General features: G+C 38.2%; 1 protein-coding gene across 7 annotated transcripts in view; it reads right to left on the minus strand.

Annotated features, from left to right (window-relative positions):
- Scn3a (sodium voltage-gated channel alpha subunit 3) overlaps positions 1-26,079 on the minus strand; it is a 110,754-nt gene that overhangs the window by 45,873 nt on the left and 38,802 nt on the right. The window contains exons 6-15 of one of the 7 annotated variants that reach the window (XM_006977167.4): positions 25,110-25,238; positions 24,306-24,397; positions 23,214-23,486; positions 22,729-22,792; positions 20,316-20,457; positions 19,397-19,603; positions 13,530-13,820; positions 7,354-7,554; positions 6,070-6,202; positions 5,054-5,292 (exon numbers count right to left, since the gene is read on the minus strand). In XM_006977167.4, the coding sequence (XP_006977229.1) occupies positions 5,054-5,292; positions 6,070-6,202; positions 7,354-7,554; positions 13,530-13,820; positions 19,397-19,603; positions 20,316-20,457; positions 22,729-22,792; positions 23,214-23,486; positions 24,306-24,397; positions 25,110-25,238 (1,771 nt within the window). Of the gene's footprint in view, positions 1-5,053; positions 5,293-6,069; positions 6,203-7,206; positions 7,555-13,529; positions 13,821-19,396; positions 19,604-20,315; positions 20,458-22,728; positions 22,793-23,213; positions 23,487-24,305; positions 24,398-24,487; positions 24,580-25,109; positions 25,239-26,079 lie in introns of those variants that run through there. The other 6 variants (XM_015996004.3, XM_006977165.4, XM_006977168.4 and 3 more) reach the window with 6 other exon arrangements.

A 26,079-nucleotide genomic window follows, 5' to 3' on the forward strand; every position in this document is an offset into this window, starting at 1 on the left:
GGAAGAGATTCTCTAACCTAATATAATGTGTAGACTCTCTCTGGTTTCTAAAATCCCTATACTAGCTTGAATTAAAGTGACTGGGGGAAAAAAAAACAACCCCCTGTGAAAATATGGAGTACCAGAGGAGAGACTCAACAGAGGTTTTTAGGTCTTCCAGATACTCAAATTGAATCAATCAAATCATCAAGGAAGTGATGTAATTAATGTTCATGTACTGTAGAAACAGACTGCAAAAAAGCAGACTCCTGGGTCAAAGTCAAAACAGAAGGTCCCATAAACTCTCTTCTATTCTTTTGTTCTTAATTCAGCCTATACTTTTATGGGTTTACATATAAGTCACTACATAATTATTTGAGCAAGAATAGACTAATAAGTTGAAATTGTCATTTATTTTAATGAGTGAGTTTTAATAAACTCCCAACAAAATATAACCATCTATCATCTATGATGTATAATTTAGGGCAAATGACCTCTTGTATTAAGACCCAGACTTGAAGCTCTTGTGCTTTTCCCCTTGAGTTACCTATTACCCAAGTTGTGTCATCCTATGCTCACATATGCAACAGCGTCAACATTGGAGGCCCATAAAACATCCATTTCCCTCTATATTCCGGAAAGTTTTCCCAAATGTTCCTCACTTGTTCAATTTCCCCAACTTCCCAATATCCTGGGAAAAACATAAGGCTAGGAGCAGAAATATTTTCCATCAATACTTCAATGACAGGCTCAAGAGGTTAATGGCATCTATGTGGGAGGAAGGAAGCCATTCATTGAGTCCATGCTAGATGCTAGGCACAATGCTAGATTCTTTCACATTACCTCATTTGACCTGCCCAACAATCTCAGAGATAGGTATCATTACACCCATTTCAATAATAAAAAACAAGGCTCAGAGCATTGTACTTTTCCAGAGACTGTATTATTCATCTCTATTGACAGCTATAGTCAGGTCATGCTGTCTGTTGATTCTAAAGTGTGTGCGATTTTTACAAAAGCCTGCCTCCTGAGGCAGCTTCTTTGGGAGTGAGAACAACCAGTCTTTTTTTTTTTTTTTTTAATTTTGAGGAACTCCAACATAGACACAGCGGACAACACAAAACAAAATGGGATCCAGGGTTTGCCACTGAAAACTCACAACAGATGGAAAAACCACAGCTTAGAGTGTACGAAAGTCTATTAGGGATTAAGGCAAAATTGCTTAATGTGGGCTGAATGTCATGTTAGAAGAGAGCGGGGAGGGAGTGGAACTTGGAAGAATATGAACTGAGAAGTGAGAACGCTCTAGATGCAGATGAAGAAAACAATGAACAGAGAAATATTTAAATATATAGGCCACTGTGTGGCATGTTGTAACAAGGCTTTTCTGATGTGGCTGGGGGTGATTATACAGGAAACAACAGACATTAGTACTAGAAATATTTTAAAGTTTCTAAGAGTAAGAGATAAATAACCTGAAAGAAAAAAATAACTGATTTTTCGTATCAAGTAGATATGGCAAATAAAGGAGAAGTTACATCCTAGTGCCTCTGCCTCTGGGGCTGGAAGGGACTGTTAAAGATAGCGCAAGACTTAAGTGGGGCTGAGAGCACTTCCAACAACCCTTGGCAAAGGTGGCCATTCAGCTGTGCCCACACAGTGCTTAAAGCAAGCCTTGGCCAATGATCTATGTATGACAGCTGGGCACACAGAATGGAATAAAGCTCATACTGCAGAATGTATCATCCCTCAAGTTGCTGGTATGTAAAAATATTGACTGAAAAACATCATAAATAATGTAAGGAGTTCAACAACCAGTAATAGAGATCATATAGAGTGTCAGGGATGGAGTGATGGGCATTATCAAGAAGATAATCAGGAAAAAGGCATCATCACCTCATTGTAGGTGTCAAAGTGGAAGAAAGAGGTGGATATTCTCCTGAATCAAATGGTACAGAGAGGATGAAGTGATGTATTAATATGCATATTTATGCCATTGTCTTCCAAGCATTCCTTTCCCTCTTTCTGGTGGGACTAATTTCTCCATTTGTATGACTAATCAGGACTGCCATGTTTTCAAATGGCCACACCGACTCCTTCCCAGGCTGAATATACCAGACGTGACTGTCTATGAAATATGGCCAACATAGTTCTGTCGTGAAAACCTTGAACTGGAATCAAATGAAATGTATCTTTTTCTTGATTAAATGATGTGATGTGTAACACCTGTGTGCTGCTCTAGAGCTGAGAGATGCAGAAAATACTTGAACTGTATCCAAAACCAGTTCCTGCATCCGAGTTGCACCGTTACCCTTCACAAGGTTTGGTCCCTCATCTTTTCTGTTTGAGGAGGCAACTCCCTCCCCATCCTTTACATGCACTTGAGATGGTAAAGGGAAGGTGTTAATTAATTGTATATGCAAACTCAACTCTCAAACAGAAACTCCAGGGAAGAGAAAGCAGGAGTGAAGTAGAATTAGACAGGAGGGGAAAAGCCTAATATTTTTGTGGATTAGGTATTTCACTTACAATGAGTTAGCCTTTTCACTGATGAGACTCATGTGGTTCAAGGGTTCTCTTCTACAACACTTCCCAATTATCAATAATCTTAGGACTTCTCCTTTTCATACCCCTCCTTCTTCCCTTCTCCCCATCTCTCTCTTTCTTTTCTTTTGAATCAGGATCTTACTATGTAGACTATGCTGACGCAGGATTTTCAGTGTGTGCTACCATGTCTACTTCTGATCATGCTATTTTGAAGGTGCAATACTCACTGAGGAATTTGTATCCCTACAGATGGGGGGTTTCTAATGCAAAACTGATAGGAATAATAAGCTGTCTGCCTTAACGCAAGAAAGATTGTTTCATAGAGTACACTCGATGATCACAATTGGAGATCCCTGCAATTTAAAGCTCTGATTAGCGCCCTTGATCAGAAAGAGTCATGTGATCAGCTTCAGGCCTTCGCAAGCCAAGCACATCCACTTCCATTTTTGACTCCTCAAAACAGATCTATATGCTCTGGTTATAAAGTACTTCCCAGAACCTACAGAAAGGAGTCACTTATCCCACACAGCTTTGGGGAGACATGTCTGGACATTAGGCAGTAAGGATTGATTGGAGGAAGAAGAAGTTACTCATTACCATCTTCTTCCTGTCTTTTCTATAATATAGTTACTAATTAGTACTAAATTTGATGCATTCAATTATAAGAGCAAATGTATGTCTCAATGCAAACTGTTATATAAAAACACTCATGTAGCACAGAGGTTACAGAAGGCACAATTATCATTCATGTCCATGTTTTATGGTTTCAGGGGGAAATGTATATCTGTACACAGAAACAAAGGCAGATTCAAGTCAACTGAATGAAAAGGATGGCTAAAATATAAATGCATTTTAATTCAATTCTGTGTTAGAATAGAAGCTTAATTATGATATTGCAAAGTGCACTGCAGGTGGACCATGATGGAGTAGTCAGTGACCCAGAGGGAAACAAAACACACGAACTCAGGTTCTCTGACGGAACATAGAACTGGTACTTCTAGTTTTTCTTCTTGAAATGGGCTTGGAGCATCCTGAGCTGCACAGCATTTGCTATAGTATATGTCGTTAAGATGTGTTCAAGATCATGATTTGTGGGTCTTCCGAAAGGCACTGAAAACAGTATTAAATAATATCATCTAGATACAGACGCTAAGTATTGGCTCTTAATGAACCAGATTGAAAACCATTTCCCTTTAGATGGATGCAAAAGATGTCCAGTGAAAACTATCATCTTTAAATAACCCAAGTCTCTTTCAGTGCAGTTTTCCAAATTTTGACCACTACTGAATGTTCCATCAAGGAAGTTAACCAAAATCAAATAGGTAAAAATATTTTAAGTCTTTGGATGGTTTTAGCTCATGGCCTTCTGTGGGAAGCAAAGGGAGCCTTGAGTGTATGAGGTCCTGATTGAATGTGTGTTGTTGACATGAGCTACCCTAGCCTTAGACCCATGGGGAAAAAGGACAAATCCCTCTTCCTGGGAATGAGGCTCAAAAGAATGACAAAGCCTTCATCTGGTCCATGTGTGGATGTTGATAGTGTGTGCAGAAAACATCTACTAACTCTGCCTCCTTGATTCAGCTATATATAATAACCCTGCCTCCTTGTTTATCTGTATGTAATAACCCTGCCTCCTTGTCCCGATCCCAGCCAATCTGTGTCTGTGTGTCTGTTTCTCTTTTCTTTATCCCCTCACGGTCCCAGTCAGGCCCATCCCGGGAGCCTTGCAAGGCCGCAGCAGCCTTCACAGAAACACAAAGTAGCCAGGTATTTGTCTACTGATGATTAAATATAAAAATATTTATCAGCACTTTATAATTGGCAATGAACTCTATATTGAGTTACTTGTGGGGCACAGGCCTAAAGATGATGTTAGAGATATGTTACAGGTTGCCAGAATGATTTTGAATACTATGAATCATCTTGAAATAGATGAGTCAATGTTGTCACAACTAAATTCTAGACATATTCTAGGAAGAACAAGTTAACTAATGTCAGTTTTAAAGGCTTAAAAAACAGGGAAGGTTATTTGTTTGAAACTATATCTAAGTACAATCTTCCCTATGATTAGTTACCTTCACATAATAAAAGTTCTACAAATACATTTTACCAAACATTTTTTTTCTATTGGATGATTACCACTGAGGCTATTTATTATTAAATGATTCAGTTCTAAACAATTGGGCCTTTTAAAAATAAAAATGGATTTTTTGGCCATCTTTTCAATGTATATGGTTTCTGTAAAGACCTTGTAAGTTCACACCTTGTGGATCTCGTGTTTCCTCTGGCCCTTCCTTTCCCATGTGCAAGCCTCTAAAGTTGGAGGCCTTTACCACTCTAGGACACCATGCTTGTTGTCCTACATATTCAGCCTCAACACAAGTTGCAATTCAGGTCCTATCTGAAGTGTGCTGTAACAGTCCTGTAAATGTCTCTTCTTGTGAAGAAAGAAGATAAGATTTTCAATTTGGTGCAGCACAGGTGGTATTTCTCTCTGTTCCATGGCTCTCTCCCCTACTGTACTTACCAGGTTTCCCACAGTCAACACACTGCTGAACTGGTCAGTCATGGGATAGTGCTCCATGGCCATAAACAGGGTATTTAATACAATGCAAATTGTTATGGCAAGATCAACAAAGGGATCCATCACAATTAAATTCACAAGATGCTTCACTTTCAACCACGCATCACAGCAGTCCCAGATCAAAAACACATTGGCAAATCTATACCAGCATGGTGGACACTTCTGTCTAGATTCTTCAAGTTCTGGTGGGTAATAAAGAAGAAAAGTAGTAAATGACAGTAAGAATTAATTATTGTTCATAGTAAATGAATGACATGGTAAAACTGAAGCTTATTCTGGGGCATACAAGTTCATGTTACTGGGATTCACAGACTGTATAGAAAACAATCTTATTATATATTTCCATAAAATTTCTAGTAAATAGCATACTGATATTGACCTGCTTTCTCTTTTTAAATACAAAAAGTACTTTGAATTTAATATTCTACTTCAAAATAGGTAATAATTGAACAAAAATGCAATAATATCACTATCAAGAAGAATTTTTAAAAGAACTTTTATGGGGATGTTAAGTAGTTAATAAAATCACCAAATGTTTGTGTCAAGTGTGCTTTAGAGGAATTTTATAATTGCAAATACAGATGACAAAGGAAGCATGCTTTTAGGAACCTTGTTTGAATGGAAAACAGGCTTGGCTTTGTCCAACTTATTGCTATCTATCTCTAACCCTAACATTGACACATCCAGGGTGAAAGGAGAAGGATCTACTCTGCTGGGTAATGTAACATTGGAATAAATCTTCAATGATATGACTTCAAGTTGGGACAGGCAAGGCAAGGATCCAAGGGAAAGAGAAATAGGTCAATATTCATTTTTATAACCAGTAGAAAAGATGGACTCTTTCACATAAGTATATCTGTAACACAGTTCTAGACACGGGAAGCCATTAAGGGATCTGCAGAAAGAAGAGGTGTTTAGAGCAGTCACTGTAAATCAGACTTTCGAAGCCTGCATCTCACCCTCCATGGTGTTGGTCAGGATGCTAGCTATGCTCATGGCTCTCTGTCTTCCAGAGGAGTCCTCCAGCATTTCCATTGAAATCTGGTAAGAACTGAGCCTTCTCTTCCTGACTTCCGCTTCAGTGGTGGTGCCCTGCAAACCAAATACCGATGGCTCAAACCACCCTTCTCCAAGGATAACATGAAAATATATAGCACCTCTCTGCAAAGTCATGCTTCATGCAAGTTTTTGAGGTAACAATCTCAGGTAGTAATAAGACATTGAATAGATTATTATATTCGATAACACATTTTCTTAAAGACCACAGATCTTTTGACAAGAGTTCACTGGCTGGATGCAACTGTATAAAGCAATTGTTTTACACAAGCATTTTAACATGACAAAGTTTGGGGGGGACACTTTTTATAAGCATGCTGTAATTAGTTTTCATTCAAGTACAAATTATTTTTCAACTTATAGCAACAAAGACCAGGTCAACTTTCCACAAAACTAAATATTATTATATAGTCTCAAGGCTGGGTTATTTTCTATTAGGCTATATTGACAAACTGACATTTATGGGCCATTTTTTTCCATGCACAAACACAGATGTACAATGAAATGTGTGTGCTTTCCTGAGATTTCCTTATTGCCATATGCCATCCTACAATCAGCGATTTTATTTAGGAATAATTTTTGAAATAGCACTATAATATTGACAGTTGTCTAAAATTGTCCATTGTCAATACATCCATCATTATAATCTTTAATTTTGAGAATACAAACATTTCAGGACATGAGCTGATGGATGATTCTATAATTTAAGGGAAACTTTGAAAATGAAGATTTGATTGTGAAAGTGCTAATTATTTTGTATTTGTGGTAAATCTACTGAAGTTGCCAATTTGTGTTTTATCTCAGACTTTTTGAGTATTTTTAACCTAAAAGAAGCTAATAGTTCCACCCAAGTCAAGTGGATTTTTTTTGTTTTGTTTTTTTTTGTTTTTGTTTTTTTCATTTACTTAAATCATGTGCTACTTTTAAGCACTTTCCTTTGGGGGAAGCAAGATCACAGAAAAGGCTCAACTGCCCAAGCCTAGATTTTTTTTTTCAAGTTGAAGAAAAGTATCAGTAGTAGCTGGTTTATGTATTATCACCTCTGGCGGAAGTTGTCCAGTAGGTGATGTAAGAGCTGATGGTCCACCCACCAAGGAAACCACACCATTGCAATCCACAGTGCTGTGCATCTTCCCATTTGCTGGAAGCCCTGGCATCATCCTGGATGACATACTGGCCTGACTAACGTTACTGTTGCGTCGCTCTCCCGGTCTGTGTGGCACAAACAGTGAGTCTCTCCTGCTCTCGCTATCTTCAAAGGTGCTGTGCTCATCGTCCGCAAAGTCATTCTCAGACCCCACATCCTTCGCCCGACCTCTGAAGCTGAAAATGCTTGTTTTGCTATTGCGTCTTGGGGAAAACAGGGAGCCACGGATACTCAAGAGAGACTGAGGAGAAAGCAAGGAAGGAAGAGATCGGGGACAGGGGCAGGGTGGGACATAATTGTTTAATAGAAATCTTAAGATTGCAGAAACCACTTTGCTTTTAGGCTGATGTCACCTTGTTCTTAAATGCAGGTAATAGGATTCATAGGGAACACATAGCTTTTCTTTTTTGTGTTGAAGACCATAGCACAAATGCCAGTGTACATTTAATTATTAAGCATGCTACTCTAAGACTTCTGATTCACAATTGACTAAATTCATGAGTATTTTCATCTAAGCTTCATTCTGGCACTGTGAGATGGAATGTCCTATCACAATACATCGAGTGAAGTGGGGAGATACAAGTAGGAGGCAGCTTCCACTTCTCAGTGCTGTGATCTGAAAGGCATGCAACTTGGAGGGGGAAAAAATTGGCTCAGGTGAAACTTGTTAGTTCAGATTCTAAATCTTTATACCAAATTCTAAAAGTACTTATATTGAATCACCTTGATAACTACAGTATTAAAAAAGCTATCATGTGGAGTTTTCCTCTTCTGGATTCTACCAGGAAGGTCTCTAGATTTGTCTCTATCCACATGAGTCATGTTTAGCCCTTGCCATCCACATTTTTTAACATTTGCCAACAGGGTGACCAGTTATTCACTTGATCTGAGGGTCTATATGTCACAGCAAATGTAAGAGGATTTTAATGCTCTCTATGGTGTTCTGCCTACTAAAGATTTAATATCAGCTCAAAGAACCAAGGCATATCATATGACTGGAGCAAAGAAGGTGATTCTTGGGACATCACGTTAATTGCATAATGACAGCTACATAGTGAAGATATTATAGGCTTTCTTGATTTTTTTTCTTGTGCTGGGCAATGCACCCTCTGCCTTGCTCAATATTGGCTAGGCAAGCACATACTGTTAGGTTATGTCCCCAGCCCGCAACTACGTTTATCATATACATTTACAAATAAACTGATAAGTTGTTCTCTAGTAGCAGAAAATGGGATGTAACTTAGATCCTTCTTTGACACGTTGAATGGATTTTAAACTGCATTGAATAGTTTAGGATTGATTTTACTGTGGTGATATTTTTTTGAAAAATACAATGGTTAAGAGCACTAGCTGCTCTTCCAGAGAACCCAGGTTCAATTCCCAGCACCCACATGGCAGCTCACAACTGTCTATAACTCCAGTTCCAAGGGGACCTAACACCTTCATACCACCAACACACATAAAATAAAGTTAAATAAATTATTTAAAAAATACACTTTTCAGGCAATGGAATATTGTTTGCTATCCCCATCATTAATGTTATTTTTTTTACTTCTTTTCTTACTTTTATTCCATGACTTACCTCTCTTCATAACCACTGTAATTGTACACATACACATGCATACACACACACACACACACACACACACACACACACACACACACACACACACTGCACATGTGTGCACCATGTAGCCAGGTGTGGAGGATGGAGGCACATGAATATTGTATTAGCTCTTGGGAAGCAGAAGCAGGAGGATGAAAAATTTTAGGTCAATTTGTGTTACATAGCAAGATTCTGTCTCAAAAACAAATCAAATCAAGACAGAATAGACTAATACATACATGTGTTAATATGTAAAACACACACTGGCAGCAACTAATTTGCACTTCCCTCTTCTCCATGTTTATATAAAACATACATAAAAACAAATATAATCTTAGTGGAAAGAACACGAGAAAATCAGATTCACATTTTGTTTAAATTTCTTTGCTAAGACTGATTCTCTTGGATACCATTTTTAGCTTTACTTTTTATGAATTTCTCCTGACAACTGTGTTTGTCCTTTGGAATTTCTGTAAAGGTACTTTTCATTCTGAAATGTTTCTTTTCTTGTGTAAATTCACTACAGGACCCAGTAGATGTAGGGTGTGCCTAGACTGTATTGTGTCTATGCAGTACTCAGTTCAAAGAAGGGTGTGGAACCAGTGCCAGGTATGGGTTAGACTGATTCCTCTTCTAAGAACTCAGAAGCTGTGTCCTTCATTTTAATAAATAATGCTGACATGTATCAACTTACACTCAACACACATAATAAATATAGGCTATAGGAGAATAAGTGTTTTGAAACTTCACATACAAATCACTTTGTATATTGAAAATATATATTTTCAGGAAATTAAATTTGGAATTCTGACTCAGTACTTTTAAACATTGGTGCCAAATATTTATTTTTTGAAAACATAATTCCATAGTGGGGCAGTGTTCAGAGATGGAGCCTTCATGAATGAGTTAACGCTTTTCTGAGTTAGTGATCACAGAGTGTGGCCCCTTTGACCTCTTCTGTATCAAGCCATTTGCGCTTCCACTCACAAGGCTCTCTCAGAAACCAGGATGAAGCCATTATCACACTCTAGCCTCCAGATAATACATCAAAATACAGATCCATATAAACCACACCCAGTCACAGGTGTATCTCTACAGACACAGACACAGACACACACACACACACACACACACACACACACACACACACACACACACACACACTGAAGACATAGTAGGTGTGATTCGGTAACTTGGATTTTTCACCCACATTCCATTTTTTTCCAAACCCAGGTGGATCTCTACACTCAGAGAAGTATAAACTTACATTTTATTCTAGTATGTCTTATATTAATTTCTAGGATGGTTAAGTGTAATCATCTTAATCTACCTGTGTTCTAAAACTGTCTCTGGAAAGTGAAAAATCTGCTTATATTACATTGCCTGAGAGTATGTGGCATGTTTTTACGTCTGTAACATATTTGAACATGCTTTTCATTGGCATGCTTTTATGTCAGGGTATTTTTCAGAGGCGTTCCAGGTCTTTGAGTTTATCTGAAACTCCTTTTCACTCTGTGGAAAGTATAATAATGGGTGTGGGCACAGCTTTCAAGGCACCAGAGCCCGAAAAAGAAGATAACAAAAATAGTATTCAGAGAAAATAAACCAAAAATAACACCCTTGAAGATGCGGCAGAGTTAAGGGAATACCCACAGCTGTGGCAAGCTATTCTCAAGAGAAAGAGCTTTTATGCTGAACTAAAGGACCATTTCGCCTTGCCTCATGCCTATCAGAACATAAATTACAGGTGTTTGGTTTCATTTTGTTTCCCTCTGTTCTAAGAAGATAAGTGTGGACATTTTCTTAATTTTCAATAATAAAAGGGAAAGTGTAAGTATTGATTCTTGGTGACACAACTCTGCCAATAGGGTCTAAACCCAATGTGGGCTGAGAACAAAGAAGATGCAGGGAATTAACAGGTGTTTTAGTAGACAATAAAGAATGAATATTTGTTGGAAATACTCATCTGTGCCACATTGCAGCTTAAATATATCTGCAGCTATATTTGGTTATAGTTATAAGCCTTTAGTTTAAAAATAAATGGTCCCAGTGTGTCCAAACACCAGGGTCAAAATCCAGAGGGAGAGGAGTTTCCATTATATACCTTGAACTAATTTTAAATGTTGTACAATGACTATGCATTATGCCTATAAAATAAATAATGCAATAAATGTAAAATAGCATTTAAATTTACATCAGTAGAGGAGGACAGGGTGCCCATAATTTATGGTCCCTCTGCTTTGACATTTTCAGGAGCAATGTCGTTTTAAAAAGTATGCGCAGTCCATTTATGCTTGCTGTCTCTGCTGCCTTTATTCTCATTTCTATAAGAAAAAAAAACACTTTGATGCCTACAGAGCTAACACTCTAAAGAGTTTCTGACACAGTTCTGCTTGAGTCCTGCATTGATGCCTTCTTTTTGAGTTGGATTTTCAGATTCAACACTCATCAGTATTTCTTTTACTCTTGAAGAGGCCTATCACAATCTAGCTGTCTACTCATCTATCCCATCATCATCTATCATCTTTCACCCATCTATCTACAAATAAAAAATGAATTGTTCAAAAGCACATAATGCTTTTGCTTTTAGTGTTAAAATGTCAACTACCAGCTACCTTCCTTCTGCCATTGCCTTTCTGTGGTTCCCTCAGCACCAGCCACCCAAGCCTCACTGCTCTGTGAGGGTTGTGGGCATATTGTCACATAAAGGATTTGCGTCCTCCCTTCCATTGAAGCTGAAAGGAAGTCCCATGCTACAGGTTCTTCCTGTGACCCCTCCAAATCTGAGGATGTCACCTTCAAACCCTCCAATTAACATTTTATTTCCCACAGTATTTATCACCATCCAACATTGTGCATGACATGTCTGACATGATTACTGCATCAACCTTCAGAATAAAGTTCTGTTCTATCAGTGAAAGGAATCTAATTGTTCATTAAGGCATTTTCAGCATCTAGAGCTCTTTCTGTTACATCAATGGTAATTGTGATGATTAGTGCTAATTCTCAAATTAATAGAATCTCCATCACCTTGGGAAATGGGCCTCTGAATATGTGTGTAGAGGATTATCTTAATTGGGTTAATTGAGGTGAGAATACCAACAGTAAGTGTGAGTGGCATCATTCATGGTTCAGGTCCTAGATTGAAGGAGAAAATTGACTATAGAGCCATGAACCAGCTCTCTCAAGCTCCAGCCCATTTAACTTCTTTGCAGTGATGGACTATTGACCTGGAACCATAAGCCGTAATAAACCCATTCTCACTTACATCACTTTTCTTAGAGCATTTTACAACATCTACTGGAAAAGAAACCAAGACAGTACTTAATAAATACTTCCTGCTTGAAGGAACTAATAGATAAATTTTTAGACAAGAAGGGAAATAATCTCATTTTCAAAAGACATATAATTGTCATGCAAATATCAATAATATGCATGTGCATTCATAAATAATTGAAACTATTCAACATTTTTTAGTTTCTTTCATTAGCGTTATCAATTTTAACTTTTCCTTAATTACCTAGGTTTCTTATATAATGCTTACATTGCTCTTTAAGACAGTGAATTCAAGGCTAAAGTTGTGAGTTCAAGGGTAGTCTGGGCTATATAGTGAAACCATCTCTAAAAATAAACAAAATCAAAACGAGAAAATAACCAAATGCTGTATATACTGAACTCAAATTTGTGGTTACCACTATTTCTGTTAAAATTTTATGATTGCCACACTTAATTTCATTAAGATAGCCCTTTTTTAAAAGATGTCATACTCTTTGGTTGATTCACAGTTGGTTTTTTTTTTGTTTGTTTGTTTGTTTTTGTTTTTGTTTTTTGCTTTAAATTGATAGTTTAGCATTGACGTTAGGGTATAATTTTTGAGTAAATTTAATATAATTTGAAGAGTTTGTAATTTATAGGACACCAAGTTCAAAGAGATAAACTAGGCCTCAAAGCACAATGATGTTTATTCCGGTTTTCAGTAATATTTACTGATTCTATTAAACAGACCCTGTTTAAGTTAGAAAAGTAGAAACTATTTTATTGTCTTTTACCTAAAATAATGATGCTAACACAGGTACTGTGAACTGGACAGTTGGCCTCAATTCAGAGCCCTAATTAACTGACTTCAATGTTCTCTCTTCAAGAGAGGTTATATTGAAATTCTTTTCGCATGTGTATCATGCCATGATAGTGGAGACCTCTAAGTAGAGTTTTCAGTCTAAAGAAAACAGGCAAATCAGGAGACATTCCTTTCCAGAATTCATATATATGTTATAATAGAACCTCCTGTAAACAAGGCTGTGGCTTCATAAAGCAGTCAGGTTTATCAGTGCTAAAAATGGGAGAACTAAACAGAAGCTTCCAATATAACCCCAGTGAAACGTCCAAGAAACAGGCTGTATCAAAAAAAAATGCTATCGAAATTGTGAAATGTTTAAAGACAATTATCTTAAAGTTTTGCCTGCCTTAACTTCAAAATCCCTTTTTTAAGGCAACCGATGACATAAATTTACATAACTGGATGGGGCCAGCACACTGTCACTCAAAGGAAACCCCGTAAAGATCTACCAAAAGAGGCAGTGATTTGCAGACTGCTTCTCAGACCTCGGTACCTGGTGGGGAGAGCACAGCTTCTTGTCGCCAGTCAGCCGGTTCCCCTCCAAGGAGAACAGGAAGCTTCTCCGCTTGACACTGTCTTCAGATTCCGACTTGGGGAACCTGTCCCCCTCGGTTCTGTGGTTTCCCTCCAAATGCTCCCTCTGCCTCCTCTTCTTCCTCCGGTTCCTCCACTCCTTGGCACTCTTGGAGCTTAACTTGGAAGCTTCGGAAGAACTCTCCAGAAGTTCCCCTAACCCTCCTATCCCACTGAAGTCTCTGGATGCCGCTGAGGCTGCAGCCACTGCCTGTGAAGGAAGGAGGCCAGGAGATGCTTACAGTGAACACCTAGAAGCGGGAGTGAGGGCAGAAGTCTGCCACCTATGATCATCAACTAGGAGAGACAATTCTGCACTCTGGTTTACTTAACAATAGCCTCTACCTTTAACTGGCATAATACAGTGCATCTTACAGCAAGAACATTTCAGCGTTGCATATGGTCTACACTGGCCTGTAATGCTAAACTCTCCCAAGGTTGACTTCAGTTCAGGAGACATTCGCTGACCTGAAAGAACTCTGTCTCCACTAAGGGCACATGTTTCCTTGGAGCTGGGTCCTCTCTGACCACTGTCCCGTTTTCCCCCAGGGATTGTTCCTCTCCGGTGTGACTGTGAATAGGCGTGTGGTCCTGCTTCCTTTGTATGCTTCTCTTTTATTTTTGTGACATTTCCAGCTCAGGGTGTAGTGGTGTACATTTGTAACTCTAGCACTTAGGAGGCAGAGGAAGGAGGACTGGAAATTTGAAGCCAGCCCAGGCTACATAGTATGGCCCCATCCCAAACCCAGCCCAAAGCAAACTTCCAGTGTGTGACTGTTTCACCTTAGATGTAAGAGCTGGTAGTGGACGGGCCAGTTCCTTCTCACCTTTGGCTTGGATTATTACACCTAGTCCTATAGTTCACACCTCTGAGGTGTTTTAATTCCAGAGGGTGATTTTTGGGTTTTGTTTTTTGGTTGTTGTTGTTTTTTTTTTCAAGACAGGGTTTCTCCGTGTAGTTTTGGTGCCTGTCCTGGATCTCGCTCTGTAGACCAGGAGATCTCACGTAGATCCGCCTGGCTCTGCCTCCCAAGTGCTGGGATTAAAGGCATGTGCCACCACCGCCTGGCCAGACAGTGTTTTCAGTTGTAAAATTTTAAATGTTTACAAATTTTGTACACTTGTTATAGATGATAAGCATATCAATAAATACATTACTCATTTTTTTCTTAAGAGTATGAGACCATCTCATATGTTTTATTTGTATATCTCTGTGTGATGTATTCTTATAAATTTCGAGGTTCTGGATTCATCAATGAACCAAAGCCAGCTCCGTGGTAAAAACATAGTGAATGTTTTGCATTTTGATGACAGGAATAATATTTTTAGGCTGGAAATGATTTAAGCATGACTTAGTGAGGATATGGAACAACACAACATGTATCAAGCCAAGTGCTCATTAAGTATGTTCCTGTTTTTAAACATAAGCTCAAGGTAGAAAATGTTAAATTAGGAAAATATTGGTCACATTTTTTTGCATATGTCATTATCAACTATAAATATCCTCTACTGCACCTACCACTTTGTCCATCTCCCTCTTGGAGTATAAATCACGCCAGTGTTTTATTTTTTCCTTTACAGTGGCAGGTATGACACCTGCCATAGAAAGTCCTCAGTAAACCTTTGGTGAGCAAAGATTTCAAAGGCATCCATCTGTCAACTGCCCGGCACTAGCGTGACATGGGGGACAACTTAGCTTTGATTTTCAAGATCTCACAGAAAGCCGTGTGGGGATGGCGTGTGCAAGGGCAATGTCCTTTAGGAAGGGATAAAAGTAAAACCCATTTAATGAACTTTGTCAGCACTGTGTGCTCTGTTCCTTCCTGAGAAGAAGCAAGCCCTCTTCAGTGATTTTGTTTTTCAACCTCATGTTAACTAAAACAAAAGGCCGGAAAATGAAGCATACTATGTTGCAGCGTTTCTTGGGTTGGTCTCAGTGGGCAGTTGGGATGCTGAGTCCAGTCTTGAATAGGTGAACATGTAACATAGATATATGTTTATATCGAGCACTGGACCCATGCAGGGTCCATGCTTTAAACATTGATATGAGACAATGCCCACATGTAACTGAAACTGTAACTCAGCATTTAGCTGTCTGTAAAATTGTGTAAGACAGTCACTTTTTAAAAAAAATTTGACTGTCCGTCACTTCTTAAATCATCCATGAGGACAGCTATGGAATAGTGAAGACGCTGTATAACGCAACTATGTATGTGCACTAAAGTAAATCAACAAAGCAGTTGTGGATAGCAAATTAAATACAATGCCCCCCCTGCATTGTGCATAAGAGGTACAGAATATGTATTGGTGAACATATGAATACACATGTATCTTTGCTCTACCCAAATAAAGTCCTAGTTTTCCTTTCCTCCTTCTACAGACACAAACACAGGGCTGCCAGGAGTACTTATCATTTATAGACTTGTTTGTCCCTGGGAATGTAGGAAGTAGTGGTAACACTCTCTGGCCACGGTCCTGAAACGATCATTCAATTTAAATCACTTCTGGAGTTTGTTTTGCATATGACACGATTTCCCTGCCTATTCTGAGTAGCAGTTCAGACAATTCAAAACCCAAACAGATTTTTTAAGGCAACAAAAGCAACCCACGACACAACACATTTTCCATGTCACTCATCAACTCAAATCTGTCACCTGTTCCACTTTCAGAGACTTGCCGGCTCCCTCAAAGGCAGATGTTTCCTGCCGTCCCTCATGTCCACGCACCTGTTTACACACAACTCTGTGATGCTGCCAACGTCCTGCTTGCTCAGACTCATAGTCAGTTATCCACAGCTAACATCCTGAACTCCTCTCATAACAAATGGCAAGTTAGTACCTAATGTTTATGTAGGTAACATTTTTTTAGGACATTTCTCTATGACTCAAAATAAACTCTATAACTTATACTGTCTATGAGCCCTTAAAAATAAAATCACATAACTAATTCTTCATTTTAAAAGCCTGTTCAAAGCCATAAGTCATTAACTATATATACTTCAATTTATATTAGATGTCTTAAATGTCATGATTTCAAATTGTATCCTATAGCTTACTGTAATATTTTCCCAGTAGACCTATATAGCCTAGGATAGGCTAAAGTGAGTAATATTGAAATTTAAAGGTCACAAATTAAATATCAAGTACAATTACAGTGATTGGGGATGGAACATTTTTGTTTAATGTTAGCTTTTCCATTTTTAAAACTTGCATTTGATTTTGTGAGTTCAATGAGCTGTGTGCATTTCCTGTCTACAAAAACGATTAAACCTACAGAGCCTTTAACAAACCTTATGTAAAAATAAAAGTGATGCTGTGTTTCATGAGGGCATTGGCTAGATAGCAAGTTCTGAAAAGTCCTAGGTAATGGACAAGACCTGGGCTTCATCTAAGTACACATAGCCTCATGGTGCACTAAGCCTCCTTTCCCTTCCTCTACCCACCACTGACCAGCCATTATTAACCAGGTTACCAGTAAAAAACTAAAATGGACTTTGCACTCTGATTTTCCCCCAAAATACTCCTTTCCCTGAACTATGTTTTGAGTAACATAAAGCTAATGCTATTACCAATCATGGTGATTTGGCCACTACAATCCAATAATTGATTATTGAGTGGAGAATGACACATTTTAGTTGATTTAACCATGAGATAGACAATCAGCCCCTTTAAACTCTTATTAGACATAGTCTAAACCTAGCTTAGAATTTCATTTCTGAAGTTTAAAAGACTGCACACTTTTAATTTACGTGATATTTTACCCCAAAGTAACTCCATTTCAGAAGAAATTTATTCTTATATTGTGTTATCTGTGTAGCTTTTGCAAGTAACTTAGAATAGTTGAAAAATTAAATGTTTGTTCTATGAATTCCAAGTATACATTGTAATTCAAATAATTCAAAGATCTATGCCTATTCATTTGAAAACAAAACAAAACAAAGCTGGTAAGTAAAACACTTTGGGTGGACCTCCACTTCTAGCCCAGCAGGGCTAGCAGGAGCCAGATTTTCTTTCTCCTGAAATAATCAAGACAATAGAAAAATAGATAATGGTTCTGAAAAAAAAAATGGTTCTGAAGTCACTGCACTGCTAGTCAAGACGTTCTAAAACACTGGGAAATGGGAAAGCATGAAAGCTCCATCAGTGTCGTAAATATGGTCTCGGACTCACAGACTGAAATGCACTGTTGACTTCATGAGTGGAAGAGATAGCGCTGAGAATACAGGATAACCAAGCTGGCTGTGGTTCACAGGACAGGCACACAAGGACAGGTCTAAACAGAATAGAACCCTGGAGCTCTTTTGAGCTCCACCTTGAGTACTGACACTACTCAACAGTGTGTGTGTGTGAGAGAGAGACAGAGACAGAGAGATGGAGACAGAGAGACAGAGACAGAGATAGAGATGAAGCTTCCTGAGGTGAGCATAGAGAGAAGGCACTCTCCACCTACACTACATTATGAATGAATGTCCTGACCATCTGCCCTAGCAAGCACTTCATTTTAAAGGCTACTGAGTATTATTTAAGGAGATCGCCACTCAGTTGTAGGTGATTAATCATCTTTACATTAAATACTACTCTGGTCCTATCCGCCAAAGCTTCAAATGTTTGAAGATGTGAAAGCATCAAACTGATAATTCATGTTGAAACCATCTCATCACAAAGACCAAGAATTTTTTCAGGAATGCAAAAGTATTCAGTGACATCCAAAATAAATTCTCTAGAATTTAATTGAGGATTTTCAGAACTTTAAAAAGAAAAAAAATGTAACCCAAAATACAGGGAAAATTAATTAAAACATACAAAAAACTGAAACAGACACTAGACAAAACATTAACATGGTGCTACAACTGTGCTATCTATGTTCAAAATATTAATTGGAGACAGCCACAATGTCTGATAAGAAAAGTACACTAGATGGAATTAACACCAAACTAAATATAGCAAGAGATGATCAATTTGAAGATATTGATAGAGAAACTATCCAATATGGTGTAGACAAGCTTATTTTAAAAGTTGTTTGGAACTACAAAGATTCAAAATATCCTTGAAAAGAAAACCAAAGCTACAGTGATGACAGGTCATCTATAAAACTTATTATAAAACTACAGTAGTTCAGAGTTTCTCTGTGTAACAGTTCTGGCTGTACTGGAACTTGCTTTGTAGAATGGGCTGGCCTCAAACGCATAGAGATCAACCTGTCTCTGCCTCCATAGTGCAGGAATATAAAGGTGTGTGGCACCATTGCCCAGCTGGGCAATGATTTTTGACAAAAGCGTCAAGTCAACTCAGCAGAGAAATGATATTTCGTACCAAAACGGTTTTGAAATGATTACCTTTCTATGTATACAAAACAGAATTCACACAGCTAACATTCTAGGCACACATTCATTTATAATAGGCATTGAGCACAAGGTAATCCAGAAAGGTATATAACTTTGGGAGCCAATATAGGGGGAAATCTGAGGCATTTATTTAATAAGTAGTTTAGCTGCCACACCAAAAGCATTAAAAAAGAAATCCCACCCTCAGTTTCCATGAGAATATTGCATAATCAGCCTTAACCTTAATGTATTTCTGCCTACTAGCTAATTTCTCTATGGTATATGATGTGTAAAAAGTTTATTTGACTCCAGTTTTATGAACGATAAAACTTGCAGTAGCTTGCAGTTTTCCAATGCCAATAGCTACATACAGTACAAAATGGTAGCCTTGGCTTAGTTATGATGGCCAAAGACTCCTAGTACGAAACTGAAATAGCAACAAACTGCTGACAGCCACTCCATACCTGAGCCTCCTCCTGCTGCTTCTTCAACTGCTCCAACATCTGCTGAAACTCCGCCTCTTTCTGTTCAGCCTCCTCCAAGGTTGCCTGATTCTGTTCCTCATAGGCCATGGCCACCACGGCCAGGATCAAGTTCACCAAATAAAAAGAGCCCAAGAAAATCACCAGGACAAAAAATATCATGTAGGTTTTCCCAGCTGCACGTAATGTCTAGTGTAGAGAAGGGATAATTTCATTGATGTTTTAATATAATATCCCCAAATAAAAATCAGACTACAATAGTTAGATATCAGGAAATCAATGGTTTTTTTATATACAACTATTTTCACCAAATAATTTTTGGTGTTAAATGAGTAAATACATACACATAAACATAACAATCAGATAATCAGCAGTATGATTGCCATGTCATTTGATATAAAAACATTTCAAAATAGTTCTTGTTTGATTTATATTAAAGTATCGCTATTAGGCTTTCTAATGTAGGACCATAATATAAATGTCATGCTTCCCCATTTTCTACAGATTCAGCTAAATTAATTTCATATAATAAATTCTCTATACATGTACTTTCATAGTGCGTGTATGTTTGAGTACATATATGAATGTATATGCTTCATGTGAGAAACTCTCCATATGTTCCAGAATGAAGCCCATAGCAGAGGGCCTTTTATCTAAGAAACTTACTATATTGTGTGTATGTGTGTGTTTGTATATGAAAGAGATGGGGTGGGGGCAAGACAGGAAGGAGAGGGAAGGGGAGGGAAGAGGAGGGCAGGGGAGGAGAGAAGACTGAGGAGGATTCTAGGTACATCCACTCTCTAGTATGACCTCCTTAATATCCCTGAGTGTTACAAATCAGTACTTAGAATTTTATATGAGTTCACCAACACAAATCCTACTCATGCCCTTTAGTTCATACCAACTGGTAAAGATTCTCCCAGTAGTCTTGAGTCATGAGTCGAAACAGAGACAAGAAGGCCCAGCTAAATGTGTCGAAGCTCGTGTAGCCATAGTTGGGGTTTCGCCCAGCCTTCACACAGATGTACCCTTCTGGACATTGTCTGTGAAAGAAAGGAAAAAACAATGGCGGGGTGTCAGTGAAAGCGCAGCTATTTCCACCAATCACTCTTTATTTATAGGAATTGTCGAAAGCCAAAGTTATTATCAACAACGAGGCTTTCGTTTCCACAGCACTTTAGCTGGTTGCTCACAGGTGAAGTTTGTTAAGAGACAGCAGCAGAATATGGAAGAACAAGGGAGTCCAATTTATGGCCATTTGGAAAGACCAGAGTATAGTGGCCAGACAGTCCTGTTCTGATGTCATCGTGATGCATGCTTCACAAAGTGGTAAGAATCAATAATTTAAAATTAAGGAGAAAGTGTCAGCAGGTGGGGGACATAAGTCAGCAAGATGGCCTGCTAGCCAGTTCTGTAGAGTTGTCTGAAATAACCTCACATTTCAAAACACTTAGTTTTATGGAAACTGTGATGACAGTAGAATTTCCTGCATCCTGATGCTCAGGTCTTAATGTCAATATATCATCATCAACTCGGATCTTTACTCACTTTTTCCTTAGCATCCTTTTATCCCAGATAGGTTTCTCCACTCGAGTTTACATTTTCCTCCCTGTCTAGACTCGACTCTTTGGAACAAAGTGAGAATGCAATGCACACTTAAAAACTAAGAGACAATCTCTTTAAAGGCAGGGCATGTTCAAAAATCTATGTGGCACTTTACTGCATGGGGTATTTGTCTGCAGTCTCTAAGTTTTTTTCTTTAGTATATAGTCATAGGTATTTATTTTATAATTTGAATGATATTTTATTTCTTGCTAAAAATTCCCATGTTTGACCTCTGGGAGCTGTTTGAGCTGGTACTTGTAACAGACAACCTCCATGATTTCATACCTTTTACCCTGTAGCACTTTTTAACCTTCTCGCATATTTCAGACTAATCTTTTTCTATTTCCTGAGAGAAGTGAGCACTCCTCTAAGCAGCCCTGATTCCTCTTAAGGAGAACAGTATCAGAAACCAAAGTCTGGGTGGCACTTGGTGTCTATTGTTACTGAGCTATCAGTACTTCTGGACCCCTCAGCTGATAGAATAATAAAGTACTTGTGTGCATTCTCACTAATGATGCGCACACACATAAACACATAAATATTTGCCCATGTAGCCATTTGTGTTTATATTCAACCGCACTTGGAGTACATCTCCTATCTCGAACTCTAACCCTTCAGCACAAGGATCATTCTAGACCTCATCGTTGCTTGTAACTTGTCACTCTCACAGTGAACAGCCTGGCTCCTACCATCTCTTTCCATTTTCTCAGTTGTTCAATACCAGTGTACATGTACAGGGGCTTCAGGATTGGCCATCCATGCTATTGTGGGAAACACTTTATTGCTAGGCAACTGCTCCTTTCTCTTTAGTGTCACAGACTCTGCTCATATCCTAAGAGAAAGGTAGCACATTCACTCATTTTCTGTTTACCTCACATTTTTGAGGTTATTTCACATATCTGTTCTATCTTTAAATTCTCTTGTCATATATATATATATATATATATATATATATATATATATATATATATATATAAATTTCATCTTGGAGTCCCCAAGCCTCCCAATGAGTTTTAAAGTTTGCAGTCCCCAAGCCTCCCAATGAGTTTTAAAGTTTGCATCAATTACTTTCCCCTCTGTGTTCCATGGCTTGATAAGTGCTTAATATATTTACCATTAAAGACTCATACAGAGTACTGTTCCCACCTTAACTATACTGTGTTCTTCACCTAGCTCACTCTCCATCAAAAGTCCCTTTAAACTCTGACCTTTTGTTCATCTTTGCTGTTTTGTCCTTTTCAGACACGGTGTGATTGTAATCTTGAGAGTATGTAGCTTTTTCAGGTTGAATTTATTTTCCTTTCTCTCATATGGACGTGAGTTTCAGATTCATTTATCACTTAACAACATTGGATTCTGTGTGCGTACAACAGTGTATGTGTTTATTTAGATAGGCAATGACATCATGGCTACTTCTAGTTTGGATTGCTTCATGTATATAGCTGAGGAAAATAGTAGCTTGCAGATTTCCGTGTGAATGTGTTTCCTAAATAACTGGCTCTCTATCTAGCCTTGTGGTGGCATGGCTATTTATTTTCTAAGTATTTTCCAAACTCTCTTACCAACGATCATCTATGATTTAGAAATTGCACGTCCTAGAGAGGCAGTCATTCTTATTATTTACACATAAGGCATTTCTCCCACCTTTATAAAATAAAATTTCCACATCTTTATTATTCCTGTTGTTGTTATTATTACATCCTTCTTACCCTGCATCGGAGCCATTTCCACAGAGCAAAGGGTCTTTTTGTCCATCCAAAACATAAAAATGGCCTGTTAATATAAAGAATGACCAATTTGATTTCATATTAAATTCTATTTACATTAAAAAAACAGAGCAAAGTTGGGGGGTGGTGAGATGAGAGGACTCAGTGGGTAGATAAAGGTGCTTGCCTCTGACCTTGACAACCTGAACCTGATCCCCAGGACACATATGCTGAAGGCGAGAACTGACCCCCACAATTCCTCTCACCTCTTTGTGTGTGCCGTTGTGCACAGGTGTACCCGCCCCCGCCACACGCACTACTTTTTTTTATTTGCAATACATTTTTTTAAAGAATTCATCAAAGTTTGATGTTATTTCCCAGGGGTTCACCAATAAAGAGGCTTCACTCATGGAGTCTGAATTGTTTGTAGTTGAAAACTCCCTCAGCAACACACACTAAGGCTAAGGGATAGCGGCTGTGCGTCTTACTGTCATCCGCAATGTAGTCCTTCCAGTTAAAGGTGCTCACTGTTACATTAACAAATGTCCCATTTGAATCTGCTGTGCCATTGAAGTAGGAAGTAGTGTTGGTTTCAAAAGCAGAGTCGCTCGGGGGCCACTGCAAGCATTTATTCCTCAGGTTGCCCATGAAGAGCTGCAGGCCGATTAGGGCAAAGACACTGAGACAGAACACAGTGAGGATCATGACGTCAGACAGCTTCTTCACCGACTGGATCAGGGCCCCCACGATGGTCTTTAAACCTTTGGAGAGAGAACTCTCTGTCAGCTGAGGGGCAGGGTGACATATGACAGGATTTCCTCTTCCTAGGTACACACATTCTCCACCTCCCATGAAGGGCAGCTCAGCTACATGGACATAGAAGCTTTATGGACAGCCTCATGACTTGGAAACAGATGAAAGGCTGACTTTCTATATGAATACCACGCTGCCACAGGGTTCTGAACCACTGTCCCCCAATCTTCGGGAAGTTCTTTCTGTGTGATGTCATGTATTGCCACAAACACGTAGGAAACTAAATTGCAGTTGCTGTTTCTTTCAATTACTGTGTTTCGTGAAGCTGTTTCTCCCAACCCATCCTTTATGCCAGCCTACAGGAAGCGGTGATTAAAAGGCAAAATGAATTTTAAGACTGTAAAGATCCCATGCCACACACATGCTGCTCCATAACCTTTTCTCTTTTATTAATTATGATCTATTTTTGAAATAGATCTGGAGCAAATGGTAAAATACAAGGCAGTCAGTAAAGCCATTGATAGCAAAGCTTTATCAGAGTGCGGGAGAAAAGACACACATCTTAAATGCAAGAGAGGGTTTACAAAAACACTCATTGATGAGATGTGGATGTCTCATGCAACTTTCTGTTAAACTCAGAGGCTGACTTTAGGAATAAGGTTGAAATTGCCAACATTTTAAGGAAATGAACCAACACAGAAACACTCTTTGGCATTCTTGAATGTGATGGACCCAAATAACAAGCAACAAGGCCAATGGTGGGTTTGCAACTCCAATATTATTATGGTATGTTTAAAGTCAGCCTCGGTGTTTAACCTAGCTCTCACCTGGAATGACTGAAATTGTTTTCAATGCTCGGAGAACTCTGAACGTTCTCAACGCTGAGACATTGCCCAGGTCCACAAACTCTGTCACATATCTGTAATAGGGAGTTCACACACAAACACAATAACACACAAGAAAAGTTGGAGATATAAGGGCCTACCACCTTACACCAGTTTCTTCTTACCTGGAATTACAGAAATAGTTTTCAGAGCTCTCAAGACTCTGAAAGTTCGAAGGGCTGAAACATTGCCTAGGTTTACAAATTCTGTTACATACCTGTAGGATTAAATCAGAGTTACAGATAGTTTTGGCAAAGTTCATTTTAAGTAACTAATGCTGGGTTGGCATCTAGAGCCCCTTGAGATACACAAACAAAATTGATAAAAAGCTCAGGGTGCCAAAGGCTGAAAGCTGCCTTTAAGGGAAAAAATATTGCTTTATTTCATTTACATGAAGATGATTGTTTGCAAAATTTATTGCAGCATAGTAGTTTCTATTAAATTGTAGTTAATGAGTAACTTGATTTTGATGAAGATAAAGACGGCAGGATATGAAGAAACTCCAGTTATTGCTCAAAGATTATGGGACAATAAAATAATTCCATGTGTTGCTAATTTGCTAGACATATCTACCTTCTAATATTTAGTCTGATGTGTATTATTATAATGTATATGGCATTGAGTTAAGTTGACTAACAAGAAAGCTCTGTATTCAAAACATATCTTAACTTGATTTATAAGGTTAATTCCTTAATTTATAAGGTTAGTTCATTCCTTAGAATTTATCAGATAAAAATAATTACTCACGCCATCACGATGACACTGAAATCCAGCCAGTTCCATGGGTCACGAAGGAATGTGAAATCTTCTAAGCAAAACCCTCTTGCCAAAATCTTTATAAGAGACTCAAAGGTATAGATCCCAGTGAATGTATACCTAGGAAAAGCACCCAAGGCACAGTTAGCAACTGTAGAGCAGAAATAGAAGAGATAGTTTTAGCATGGCAAACCCGAGCATTTTCTTTTTAAATTTCCCAAAACTTTATTTCTTTTTGTACTTACCCAAAAATCTTAATTATTCTTATTAGACTGAGTAAAGGATTAAACTAAAGAGAAAATAATGTATTTGTCATAAATATATTCTTCAAAACTTGTTGCTAAACTACTTATGTTTTAGAACAATAGTTTCTTAGAGGGGTTAGGGAGGGTGAATATGATCAAAACACCCTATACAAAATTCTCAAAGAATTAATAAAGATATTCATAAAAGGGATAATGGTTTCCCCTATTTTGTGGATTACCATTAATCTTGAGCTCTTAGGAGAATCTACAGAAGTAGAATGTAAGCCTAAAGGGTAGTGTTCTAACTGCTAGGGGACAAGTAAAAATAACTAGTCAAATGTAATTTTCAGTAGTCACATAGTAGATGTCTCCTTTGAGAGGCATCCTAGTGTGGACTCATGCACCTTTATTGAAATATTCCTTTTCAAGTTTTCTAGTGGTTAAATTCTTTTAAGGCTACTGATAGATTTTATTTTTCATTCTTGAGTCAGGTATAGATCTATAAAACTGCCCTGACGGGTCCCTGTGTCTCCTTCATGTTTGCATTTATGATCCCATAACATGCATTAGTTTTCTAGGATCTCATGTCTGTATTTGCCTAACATTCTCAGATCACATATACTAAATTCTTCAATATAATTTCATATTCAAGCTTGTTTGAATCCTAATCTCAGCCTTCAAAGGGCAAACAGCTTTTGAGTGTATGGTCTATCATT

The sequence above is a fragment of the Peromyscus maniculatus genome, chromosome 4 (assembly GCF_049852395.1).
Source record: "Peromyscus maniculatus bairdii isolate BWxNUB_F1_BW_parent chromosome 4, HU_Pman_BW_mat_3.1, whole genome shotgun sequence".
NCBI lineage: Eukaryota > Metazoa > Chordata > Mammalia > Rodentia > Cricetidae > Peromyscus > Peromyscus maniculatus.